This window comes from Mirounga angustirostris, unplaced genomic scaffold (genome assembly GCF_029215605.1).
Source record: "Mirounga angustirostris isolate CCGP_5_RB_7025 unplaced genomic scaffold, mMirAng1.0.hap1 SCAF_9, whole genome shotgun sequence".
Classification (NCBI taxonomy): Eukaryota; Metazoa; Chordata; class Mammalia; order Carnivora; family Phocidae; genus Mirounga; species Mirounga angustirostris.
This window is the reverse complement of record NW_026991717.1, coordinates 113,550,354-113,563,389: the sequence shown is the minus strand read 5'-3', so window position 1 is coordinate 113,563,389 and position 13,036 is coordinate 113,550,354. Positions and strand designations below refer to the sequence as shown.

The following is a 13,036-nucleotide window of genomic DNA, read 5'->3' as shown; positions in this document are numbered from 1 at the left end:
TCATAGACTTCTCCTGAGTCTTAATTCATCTGTCATCTCATGTTGTAGGGCAAGAAAGGATGAGAGTCTGGGCTGAATCTCCTAATGGGATCATGATGGGATTTGAAAGAAAATACTTTGATCTTGAAGGAACCAGGGGAAAATAATCAGGAGCTGCTGTGAGAACATGAAAAGCAATTTTTGAAAAATCTCAAATTTTACTGATCCTGGAGATCTTCCATCTCATTACGGCGGAGACCTAAATTGCTAGAACTTTTGTTCATTTGTCATTGAAGTCACATGTGTCATGAACACGAAAAAGAATTAGGATATTATGGGTGGTGGGGACAATTATCTGGCTGGAAATAGAAATTTTGGAGAATTTATTTTGGACATATTCTCATGCAGAATCTAGGTTCTGTTTAGGATGTACACCTTCTTTGAGAGTATGCTTGCATCAGTGGAATGAAGTCATAAACAACATCCAACTTTGTGAGCAGATAGGAAAGCATTTCCAGCATATCAGCAATACTGTAACTCTCAGTGCAGGCAGAGTGAGCTATACAAGATGTCTCAATATAAGTTAAAATAACACTTTAAATTCATCAGCTCTTTGAACATATAACAAATTTTAGGAGCATTCGAGAGGCAAAACATCTTACAGGATTCACTGGTATTCAAAATTACATATAGGCTGAACCCTGGTTTTGAGAAGGGGCAGTATATAAAGGCCATTGACCTCCTTGGAGCCTTTAAACAACAACAATAAAAATAGGTAAACCCTACATTTTTTTCTTTCTGAAAAAAAAAGGGACTCCAGCTTCCTTGGCCATTTGCTTCCTCTTTGTACCAACAAGACAAGAACTACCTCTGACCCCATATATTCCACTATTCCCCCAGGGTATTAATGCCATAGCATTGGGAATTCCTTCTCTAGTTCACTTACCTTCTTGCCTGAGGAGGTATTTGGGCTTCCAACTCTTGCTTCTACCCACCCCCACCACCAACCATACGCATATATACACACAACAGAGATTGTGATTTAATTTGGGCTTTCTTGTACTTTTAACATATTTGCAAAAATACCAATAGAAGCTGAAATAGGAAAAGAAGGTATCATTTTCTAGACCTTTCAGTCCGTAAACTTTTAATCTAGGGGCCCATGGGTAGATTTTAAATGCACTGGAAATCTCAAATTCTTTTTTTTTTTTTTTTTTTTAAGATTTTATTTATTTATTTGACAGAGAGAGACACAGCAAGAGAGGGAACACAAGCAGGGGGAGTGGGAGAGGGAGAAGCAGGCTTCCCGCGGAGCAGGGAGCCCGATGCGGGGCTCGATCCCAGGACCCTGGGATCATGACCTGAGCTGAAGGCAGACGCTTAACGACTGAGCCACCCAGGCGCCCCAGGAAATCTCAAATTCTTGTTTGCATTTTCCTGGGCAGACAGGCAAACATGATTAACAAATGCCTGGTGGTGAAAGACAGAGAGTAAATATGTTCATTCTGAGCTACACCACCAACTTCAGGGACCTGGGATTGAGCTCACTAGCGGCATTGCCCCATTTCTTTCTGAGGATACCTGTAAAGCATTCCCAGCAATCTATTCTTGTCTGGCCTGGCAAGCTCTTTGTTCTTCCAATATTTGCTCAATCTGTCATCCTATTCGTATTCTCTCTCTTTCTCTCTCTCTGCATGCCTCCCCCCTTTTCTGAGATCTGAGAGTTTCTTCAGTCAGTTCAAATATCAAAATCACCTATCATTTATTCTCTTCGCTTGAAATCCTGAGGAGTTACATAAACAAGCTATCACAATCATTATGGACTTTTAGATTTGAGACTTTTCACTCTCCCAGGAAATTAATTTGAATGTAAAAGAATGATCATTACAAAGATAGAAAAAGGCAGGAATTTCTACCAAACCAAGACACTAAATCAGAGTTGATTTAAAGGCATGTGAATCAATCACTTAACCGATATATATGGAGTACCTCTGTGGGGCTGTGGGAGATCCAAAGATAGAGGATTGGTATTTGTCAAAGAGATTTTTGCAAAAAGCTAAATGGAAAAACTGACTGTCACCACAGGGGTGGACAGGTCAGTAGGTAGATCAATATCCTGCCAGATGGATATAGTGCCAGACTGATGGCTGGACAAGGGGTTAGACAGGTACATTTATATGTCACTGGAGAGCTCATTATATTGGAATAAAGTTCTTGTGGCACATGTAAAGTATGACATGGGGGCATCGGGGAGGGAGGAGTAGAATAATACTGTCACTGCTAGGATAGCCATTATGATATGGTGCCAAAACCTACAAGTAGAGGAAAAAGGTACCCTTGCTTTTAAAGAATCTATAAGTATTTTTCTAAAGGCTATTTCTCAGAGTGGCTTGCAGTCTGGCTTCTAGGATCACTGACTTCCTAGCCAGAACCCTAGGTGTACCCAGATTTACCTTCATAATTGACTAATAAAAGACTCAGAATCAATGGCTTGAATAAAGTTAGGCTGCTAAAGGGTGTCTGCTTACTTAGAAATAGACAGGACTTTGATCCTTGAGAAATAATTGCTTCTGAAAGCTGTCACCAACACTAGCAGGAGGACAGCACCACGGACAGCTCCCAAACATTTTGGGATTGCCTTCTGTGGTGCAAGAAGCACTGAGTGAAACAGCCAGCTCAGGAATCCTCCGCATACTTTCTTCCCATCTTCATTCAGGACAACTAAGAAAATCCTTATATAAAACAGCCTCTCTGGTAACTTACACTCTTGGCTTATCGTCTTTCCAGTGAATTCTTTTCCTTGCAACTTCAAGAGCTCGAGTCTCACCCGTCACTACGCTTCACCGATTCCCAAGTTAGAGAGAAAAGAAGACCTCCTTGGCCTCTGACCCACTTTGTCCTTGAGATTATCCAAGGACTAAAGGATTCCCATAGGAGATTCATTATGTGGAATGAAAGCAATTAAGGAACTGAATAAAAGAATTAATTGCATGTAAGAATGTGGACTTGGAAGGAAAGATGTTTAAACGATCTCTGAAAGAAACAGGCTGCCAAGAGCAATTTTCTAATCAAAGGGGAATAAAAAGATTCAATCTCTATTTCACTCTAATCCAGAAAACATGTCTTCATGGTGAAGTGGTCTTAAAATGGACTCACCAGTTGAAGTGGAAAAATTTTCCCACCATTCAACCTGAGAAGGGACCTCTGGTAAATGAGTCAAGATGCTGAGGGACACAGGGAATGCCTCAAAAAAAAGTAAAGGAAGAGCTTCCTTTTGGTTTTGATTGAACGAGTATTTCTGTTCCAGAAGAAATGTGCCTGGTTCCTACAGAAATCCTGGGGATCTTTCATTGGAAAATCAAGAAATCTTTCAGGAAATCTTGCAAGTTTCTCACTGTGGGGATAACATTCACTTGTATGGAGTGTAGATATTCCTCCCTTCTCCTCTATAGAGGGCACATCCAAACGGTGTTGGAAACAGATGTTAATGGGGGTGGGGGGAAGCAGTAGACATATCCTTTGGATTAACGTGGTTCTGATCTCCAAGAACTTTTATATCAAGTAGTTGAACAGTCCGGCTCAACAATTCAAAGTTGTTAAACGCTTTTGTTCCCAACTCTCCAATATCTCACCAGATGACTTGGGGACTTCAATAGGTGCTATTTCTTGGAAGGTCTTTGGGTCAGGTTGCTCACCCAGTTACAAAATGGAAATAGGAATGCTTATTCCAGGCCCTCAGGGGACCCTCTCAGGGTCTGATGGTCATAAAACGTTCAGCACATTATGGAAAGAGGCACTAAAAAATACCTGAAGTCCCTACTCTCGAGAGAAGTTTGCTTTGTGCCCGCTGCCCATGCCTAATACTCTGAGCTTTAGACTCCTAGGGAGTGGTGAATGTGCTAAAGCTAGTCTGATTTTGTTTTGTTGCAGAGGTGACAGACAGGAAGCTGACTGTGGAGGAAGAGGAGGCCAAGAGGATAGCAGAAATGGGAAAGCCAGTACTGGGCGAACACCCCAAACTAGAGGTCATCATTGAAGAGTCCTTTGAATTCAAGGTCAGGCCATAAATGTGATCTAATTGAATAATAGAGTAATGTGGTGGGAGGTAGAAGTTTTGTTACAGTTTCACCACTGAATAGTGAAGCTGAAACTGAACAAATCACTTACCCACCCAGTGTCAATTTCCCCATTTGTAACATGGAAGGAATAGTGCTGGCCATTTAGATCCTAGGAATATTGGGAGGAAACATAACAAATGGAATAAATGGGCTATAAAGCCCCTCGATGTATTATCACTATTGTTTAACTGTATTTTAAAAACAAAGATTCTAAAATTTACTACTCCGGGGCAAGGTTTATTGGCATCATTACCGTTATGCTCTATTTTATTGCTCTAAGTATCCAATATCCACCATCACAACCAAAGAAAAGGGAAATGGAAAGACTGGCCCAGAAGACATCATCCAAGGCCATTACTCCCAGGACCCATGTGGATACACCTGGAATGCAAGACATCTTTCATTCCCTTGAAACACCAGACTCCTCAACAGTTCTGAGCGTTCTAACCTCATGATTCCAAGTTTTTATCTCCCTGACAGAATACGGTGGACAAACTGATCAAGAAGACAAACCTGGCCATGGTTGTGGGGACCCATTCCTGGAGGGACCAGTTCATGGAGGCCATCACTGTCAGTGCAGGTAAGAGGGTCTCAAGATGGGCACTGGCCTTGCTGAGAGAAGCAGGCAATGCCAGAGAAGGGAGAACACAGCCCCATTAGCAGCTACCAATTTCTGGACAGGCCCCTGCGTCCCAGCGCTAGTCCTTGCTCTTGGCCTGTTTTACCAGGTCACTTTGGAAAAGAATCATGGGGTAGCTAGAAGAGCATGGCTATCACTGGTTTCAAATCCTGGCCCCCACCCGTGTGACCTGGGACAAGTTACCCCCCCCTCCACCTCAATTTACTCATTCAAAAAGGGAACCATTTCGACCTTTCTCAGCAAAGTAGAATGGTAGAGTCTGGTACCAAACAGGAACTCATTAAATTCTGGTTTCCATCATTCTTTCCTCTCACTTTTTTGGGCCTCCTTTTCTGTAAACTGGGGGACTATTCTGATTAGACATGGGGGTCCAGAGTTTGTAAAATCTCTGCATTGACACTGACAAACCTCCGCCCTGGGTGATTCCAGACCTCTCCTTGGCCATTCACTGACAGGCTCCCTCAGTGGCGGCCCAGAGCACAGCCAGGGCCCCAGACGAGTCTCTCCACCACCACCCATAGTGCCTCTTGGTACCGCGGAGCCCTCCCCGTACTGCCCAGCTCCGCTGGCCTTGTCCGCTTTCATGAGGCTTTGCTGTCATAGCAACCACAGGGTCCCATGCCTGAGGCCCAGGAGCCAGGGCAGAAGTACTGCTGGGAAGAGAGGGTGGCCGCGGCAGCTGCTGCCCCACGTCTCACGTCGCCCGCCTCAGATCCCCCCAGGTCCCCCTCTGATGACCTTACTTTGCCCCTAAGGGGACAATAAACAGAATATAGGCGACCCAATAGACGAACCCCCTCCTTTCTCAAGCGAGGGAACTGAGGCTTAGAAATAAGGGGTGATTTTCCTCAGCTTACCGATCCTCTTCCTGGCAAAGCTGCACCCGGAACTCAAGCGCCCTAACTCCTGCTCTTTAAAACCCTAGCTTCCCCTGATTGTGTCAAACATAACAGAGGTGGCCCTGGACAAGGTACCAGCTGGCCTCAGCATGCCCTCTCCTCCCGGACTGCTGAGTGGGCAACTTGGCCCCCATTTCCTGGCAAGGACAATGGGACCCAGCCCTGCTCTGTCCCATGGGCTATCGGGAGGATGGCGCTAGGTCTCTGGTATGCCCACATGATCTGGAAGGACAGCCGACCCCCCAGGGACGGATAGCCACCAGAACCCCGAGCTTATTGCCGCAGGCACATCAGGAACATTAGGGAGGCGCTCCGCCCACGTCCAGTGAAGAGCGGACACGGCTGATTTCGCTTTTCTTCGCCCAGGCAACCAGACACAGCCTGCTCTACCCTCCTCTCTGCTTCGTCGCCTTGTCCTTCCCGAGTCCCACCCCCACCCCCACCCCCAGCCTCTCTCTTTCGCCCTTCTCTCCCTATTCCCCTGTCCACTCCCTCCCACCCTCCCGGGTGCCCTGCATTCACATTAACCAATGGGGCACCCGCACTCGGTTCCCCTTTCCCCAGTGTCGTCTGGCGCCCAGGCCGTGGCGCACGCCACTGCCCAGGAGAGGGCTGGAGTCTCCTGCCAGCTAATAATGCTTGCCACGTGGGTTGACTTGATTTTTGCTGAATGGGGATCTGACCTCGCTGCCCTTCCCCGGGGCCTGTTTTATCTGGTCTGCAGCAGGGGACGAGGAGGAGGACGAGTCAGGGGAGGAGAGGCTGCCGTCCTGCTTTGACTACGTCATGCACTTTCTGACGGTCTTCTGGAAGGTGCTGTTTGCCTGCGTGCCCCCCACAGAGTACTGCCATGGCTGGGCCTGCTTCGTTGTGTCCATTCTCATCATTGGCATGCTCACGGCCATAATCGGGGACCTGGCCTCCCACTTCGGCTGCACCATTGGCCTCAAGGACTCTGTCACCGCTGTCGTTTTTGTGGCATTTGGCACCTCTGTGCCAGGTAAGAGTGAGGGGGGCTTGGGTTCGCAAAGAGGTTATTACCGGGGCCAAGGGACCCCTCCACTTTACCTCAGTATCTTCCTTACTATCTCGGATCTGAACTTAACAGAGCCTCTGCCCCAAAGGTGCACAGAAGCCAAAGGGATTAATGAAAACAATTACTAGCAAGAGCTAACATTTCCTGAACACTTTTGATGTGTCGGGCACTGTGTATGCTACGCAGTTTACAGGTTTCCTCTCTGTAATGCTCACCAAAACCCTGTGTAATCGGGATCGTTATTATCCCCACATGACAAATGAGAAAACCGAGGCCCACAGAGCTAAGTCAACTGCCCATGTGAGTGGCCCACTTTCTTAACCTCCACATGATATGAAGGCCACAAACAACGTAATTCAAAGGCTATAGATACTGTTCCCCTCCCACTTGTCTCTGGCAGCCACCGAGACTAAAGATTAGCCCACTTGAAGATGTCACAATAGAAATGTTCACAAGCATTCTTGGCTTCCTCACTTAGAAGGACACCTGTGAGTACAAATTGTCTCCTGGCGGGACAGGAGAGGAAGCTTAGTGAGCTCTTGTCCTTTCATATGATGAATTACATATTCTTTTCTTATAAACACCCAAAGACGAACAAGAGCAGGCATGAATTTATTCATTCATTAGACAAATATTTACCGAGCCCGATGCAGTCCTGTGCTAGTCGTTGAGGCTATCGTGGGAGGCGGGCAGGCGCGCTCCCCGCTCTGAGCGGAGTTCAGCAGTTACTGGCAGAAACTGCACTCAACTCCTATAATTAAAATCATCTCAGTAAGTTCAGTGACAAGAGAGTAGAGGTGCTGTGTAAGCATAGAACAGGGGGACCTGGGCTGGGCTGGGTCGTGGATAGCTTCCAAGAAAGGCTTATATAAGCTAGGCTGGGATGACAAGGAGCAGTTAGCCCGCAGAGGGCTGTGTTAGCTCAGGCTCCTGACTTAGTTCAGCTGGGTGCCCAGGACATCAGAGCCTGAGCTCCTGCCAGGGAGCCTCCCCGATACCACAGCAAGGAAGAGAGAGCATTCTCCGCCAAGAGGGTTAGGCTGAGTCCCATCAGACAGGACTCTGCTGGCTGGACCCAGGGAAACCCTTCCTGGACTAAGAGAATAAAACCTTCTAGAGGATAGCTGAATTGACATGACACTCGAGGAAAACCGCGTCCTCAAACCCCAGCACGGAGTGGTGGGATTATTTGTACATTGGTGGTGTAAGAGGCTTGGCTCTCATGGAAATGTGTCTGGTGGTAGGAAATTAGACAGATGATCCACGGAAGGCTTTGTGGAGGAGATGCCCTGTGATCTCTGTTCTCCAGGCCTCTAGGGACTGAAACTATCAGAGGGGAAGGCGCAGAACTACCACAGGGGAAAAAGGAACACACATGGGAAGAAATTGCAGAGGATCAGAGGCAGAAAAGCAAGGTCATAGGCAAGAAAAGGCAAGAGGTTTTCTCTGGGAGATCCGAGAAAATTGGCAACAAGGAGGCAAGGCAGGACAAGCGGGCAAGGAGAGAGCTTGGGACACTTCCAAGTCCTTGCAGTTGGCCCAGGGAGTGGCTGGCAGCCATTAGGGGCTTGACAAAGGTTACGCGGTGGTGCACTCAGCTGATTTCATGGCTTTGCCCGAAATTCTCTGGGGTGGTGCTATGCAAAGGGCCCTTCCGTGAGGGTTTTAGGGCCATAGGTCTTGTTAACTGCCCGTGTGACCTTGGGTAGATTCCTTGACCCTTATTTTCCTTACCTGTGAAATCAAAGGGTGGCTAGATGTCCCTGACAGTCCTTCCAATGCCTACAATCCACGCCAACATCTAAAGTCAAGCAGCTTGCAGGGCCCTGTGCCCCATATACTAACTACAGAGGCAGAGCCCTGTCTTCCTTGAGTCCATACCTCATGGTTCCCTGGCGTGTCCTCTGTCCCCGTAAATCCAGCCCCTAACACAATGCCGAATCCAGGGGCATCGCCCATGACTGTGTTACGTGAGCTGATACCCCACGTGATGGTTACAATCGGGCATCTACCCTCAGCAGCTTCCCAGGATGCCAAGGTTCCCTGGGCAGATCATCATGGGATAGCAAACTCCCCTTACGGAAAAAAATAATCCAAAGGGAACAGCAAACCCACTGAGTAAATATCAGGACCAATAGGCCCTTATTCAGGCCCCAGCAGATGAGGAACCTGAAGCCCAGAGGAGTGAGGTGACCTGTCCAAGGCCACACAGCCCGTTCACGGCAGAGCCCCTGCCTCTCCTTCCTGAGCTCGGCCTGGGGCCTTTTGGACACATGGGGTGGGGGGGAGGGAGGAGCCTCCGCGTCTCAGGCTCCCTGCAGCTCCCATCGTCTCTCCCTTTTCCAGACATGTTTGCCAGCAAAGCCGCCGCCATCCAGGACACGTACTCGGACGCCTCCATCGGCAACGTCACGGGCAGCAACGCCATCAACGTCTTCCTGGGCATCGGCCTGGCCTGGTCCGTGGCCGCCATCTACTGGGCCCTGCAGGGACAGGAGTTCTACGTGTCCGCCGGCACGCTGGCCTTCTCGGTCACCCTCTTCACCATCTTCGCGTTCGTGTGCATCAGCGTGCTCTTGTACCGCCGGCGGCCGCACCTGGGCGGGGAGCTGGGCGGCCCTCGCGGCTGCAAGCTGGCCACGACGTGGCTCTTCGTGAGCCTGTGGCTCCTGTACATACTCTTTGCCACGCTGGAGGCCTACTGCTACATCAGGGGCTTCTGAGCCACGCGCGGAGCCTCCGCCGCACACGCCTCGGCCTTCCCTAAGCGAAGGGCGCTTTGCCCCCGCGGCTCGCCGGGGAGCAGCCCGCGGAGGCGGCGTCAGGGCTCGAGCCCCAGGACCCCACCCCCGCCGACCTGGCCCCCCCGCCCCCCGCAGTGGGCCTGAAAGGGCAGAGTCTTAACCAATCGGAGTGGAGGGAGCACCCACTTCACGAAGTATTTAATTCAGTACAAACCACGACAGCAACGACCCACCTCCTCCGCGTCTCCCCACCCACGTCCCTGACCCACAGCGGGGGCCAGACCCTTCCGCCGCCCGCCGTCCCAGTATTCCTTTGCTTCGCCCGCTTCCCTGGGGGCAGGGCTTCCGCTGTCTGGCGGCTTGGCCACCTCCGCACCCTCTCCCGCAGCTGGCGAGGGTGGAAGTGAGTCCTCCCCTCCCCCCCCCCCAGGCCGCTGTCATCATCGTGGCCATTACTGTGCTCGCTTTCCCATCAGGTGTCCTCATTGTTTGTTCCTTTTGTCTTTTCTCTCTGAAGTCAGTTAACAAAGGTGCTGTGAGGGAACCCAAGGCGGGAGCGGACAGGTAGAGGCAGGACGCTCAGCCGCACCCTCTCCCCCTGTCCCCCCTCCCCCTCCCCCTCTCCCCTCTCCCCCTCTCCCTCCTCCCCATCCCCTTCTCCCCCTACCCCTCTCCCCCTACCCCCTCTGCCTGGAAACAGCTGTCTCTTGGCCCCAGCCCGTCCTGCACCCCGACCCCCAGTCCGCTTTTCTTCTCAGTGGGAGAGGGATGTTGTTCGGGTGGTAGTGTGTTTGCACACTCACGAGGAGCGCTGAAGAACCAGGGTTGGTGCTGGGGCAGGAGGAGCTTTATATGCTTATGTCGAAATCCAGTTTAAAACAAAAGGTCATGGTTCCCTTCCGTGCCCTTTCCAGTTTATTCCGTCTGTCTGGCTGTGGCCGTGTCTATACGTTTATCCTTCCGCAGGAAGACCCCCCACGTGGGAGATAGGGGACAGAACTAGGATTGGTACCTGATGACAAAGGGCAGCTGGGGAGACAAAAGCATAGATGGCTTCTTGAGTATCTTTGGCTTCCTATCTGAGGCCGAGGACAAGAGCTGTCCACCTCGTGAGGTCTTTGAGGGGAAAGATTATATTTAAAATGTCAGTGCTTCGGGGAAATGTCAGCTTCCCACCCCCTCACTTCCTAATGCGCCACACTAAGAGGTCTGACTGTATTTCTTGAGGTAATGCAAAAACTGAGAGGTTGATACGAAAACCAGGGGCTCCTTCCACCTCTCCTGGACCCTCAGGTCACTTTGGAAAGCATTTTCACAAGGTACGAACTGGAATTTCTCATCTCTCCCACATTCCTGCTTGTTTTTAAACCTCATGAAGCTCTTTTTCCAGCCTGTGGGCTATTTCTTGCCCCAGTAAAGAGGAATCTTAGTTGCTATCATCCCACGGAGCCTGGGTTTATAGAAAAAGAGATTGCCATGGCCTACAGACCTTTTCCCAACAAATTTGGAAAGGCCTTGGCTTTAAAACACACACGCTTGTGCGCGCACACGCACACACAAAAACACACAGTCATCACAAAACTGCCCACAGATCTTTAGGCTTTCTGCATTGACATAAATACATTTTTTAAGGGAAAAAAAGAGAAATTAAAAAACACCCGTTTAATTTTAAACACATTTTTTTAAGAAAAAAATAACTAAAAAAGAAACAGTGCTCATGTCATAAGCTATGTTGACAGTTGCCAGTGGAAATGTTGGGTTGGTTTTAAAAAAAATAAAAGCTATACTTATATCTCTCTAAATACAGCTTGCTTCTTCCATGTTTCTTCAGGAAAAGGTCCAGGGGGCCAGCTGGGGTTTCTTCTGGAGCAGATGCGGTTAAGGTGAAAGTGTCGTCTCCTATTTGTATCTCCTGTCTGCATCTGCATCCCCTCAGATGCCAGTGCTCCAGACCCAGTATTTTTAAAGCAAAAAGAATACTTTGGGGAAATGCCGCCCATCAAAAGCTGGACGCTGGGACGCTGGGACGCTGGAGGACCGAAGCAGCAGAGCTGCGGGGATTAGGGGAAAGAGGCTTTCGTATCAGAAAGGCGCGGTGGGGCAGGAGTCCCGCCAGGCAAACAGGGCCCTGCATCTCTTACCAGTAGGCACATCCGTTCGTTCGTTGACTCATCATTCATGCAACAAGTGGATTTTGAACGCCGTCGATGCATTGAGCTCCAGTCTGGTGATAAAAGGAAGACCTCAAGCAACTCACAGTCCAGAGGGGGAGGTAACACTTTCTTAACCAAGGCTCTTTTGGTGCCAAGAAACAGAAACCCATTAACCTAGCCCAAGAAGTAGAGGGGGGCAAGGCGGCAAAGGCCTGGTGGGGGGTTCCTGTGGAACCCCAGACAGAAGGCACAACTGGCCATAGGAGCCTGCAAGTCTGCTCTCCCTCGCCCCCAAACGGCATAGTCCCCCCAGTCCTCCCAGTCTCCCCTCAGACCTGGCCCCTTCCTCTCCCTCCCAAGATGCTCCCTCCACTCTGCTTGTCTGACACGTGGCTGAGCACATGGCTCGGCACGGCCACCAGCCCTGTCACCACGGCAAGACTGCATAGCGCCATTCCCACAACTGCCTGGGACATCCCTCTTCTCTGAGTGGATTCTCAATGGAGAGAATGTGACCAATCTCCCATCCCCAAAGGGCCATTCCCGAAAGGCAGAATCCTCTGTTGGAGGCTGTGTCTGGCGGCTGGGCTACCTGTGGATCGGTAGCTTTGTCTGAACTCCCGGTCTGAACAACTCAGGAAAGAGAGGGGTGACATTATATGTACTATTGCCCTTCCCAAAAAGCCAAGTGTTGGGAAGGAGCCTATGAAGCATATGAACCACCAAGGTGCAGATAAAATTTACAGCTCTATGTCATGAGTGCTCTAAGAATGCCATAAAGAGGTGCCACGGGAAACACTAACTCAGCCTGGAAGCATCGGGAAAAACAGAGCATGTAACATTTAAGTAGGATCTTGAAGGAAGAATCTTTTGATGAGGGGGCTTGGTAAGAGGGCTAAAACAGGATATGGTGTCGTCCTGGAATAACGATGGTTGGCGTGGTGGAGTATAGAGTTCAAGGGGACACAGAACAACACAAAAAAGTAGACAAGGAGAAGGGTTTGGCTAACAAGCTCATTTAGTTCTTTGCCAGACACTAAGATGAAAATGAAAAATGCCCTTTAGCTGATTACATGGTAGATGCCAAATCATGAAAGCCATTTGGACCTAGAATTCCCCCTTTTTGAGTCATTTCTGGATTATGTAGATGTTAGGCTTTGTCAAGGCAGAAGCTGGGATGAACCAGCGAGAACAGGAAAGAGGGCTGAGAAGAAGAGCCTGGGAACCTGAAGACCTGGGTGCTGGTCTGGAGGCCGCCATTACTTAGTTCTGTGGACCTGCACCGCTCCATCTGTGCTCTGGATCAGTGTCCTGAACTACAAATAAGCTCATGAATGGCCTTGGAGGCCTATTACTTCTATCTTCCACTCTGGCATTCTGGAATACATATACAAAAGTGACATGTGCACGTGCATGCTTGTATGTGTGTGTGTGTGTGTGTGTGTGTGTGTGTGTAACAGCAAACTG

At 49.3% G+C, this 13,036-nt stretch overlaps 1 protein-coding gene across 10 annotated transcripts in view; it reads left to right on the top strand.

Annotated features, from left to right (window-relative positions):
* The window catches only part of SLC8A3 (solute carrier family 8 member A3), a 146,030-nt gene extending 134,812 nt beyond the window's left edge, over positions 1 to 11,218 (top strand). For 8 of the 10 annotated variants that reach the window (XM_064571257.1, XM_045901110.3, XM_045901106.3 and 5 more), the window contains 4 exons: positions 3,910 to 4,034; positions 4,578 to 4,677; positions 6,361 to 6,636; positions 9,019 to 11,218. In XM_064571257.1, the coding sequence (XP_064427327.1) occupies positions 3,910 to 4,034; positions 4,578 to 4,677; positions 6,361 to 6,636; positions 9,019 to 9,395 (878 nt within the window). In that variant the 3' untranslated portion in view covers positions 9,396 to 11,218. The remainder of the gene's footprint in view (positions 1 to 3,909; positions 4,035 to 4,577; positions 4,678 to 6,360; positions 6,637 to 9,018) is intronic. The other 2 variants (XM_045901109.3, XM_045901113.3) reach the window with 1 other exon arrangement.
* The last annotated feature ends 1,818 nt before the right edge of the window (positions 11,219 to 13,036 follow it).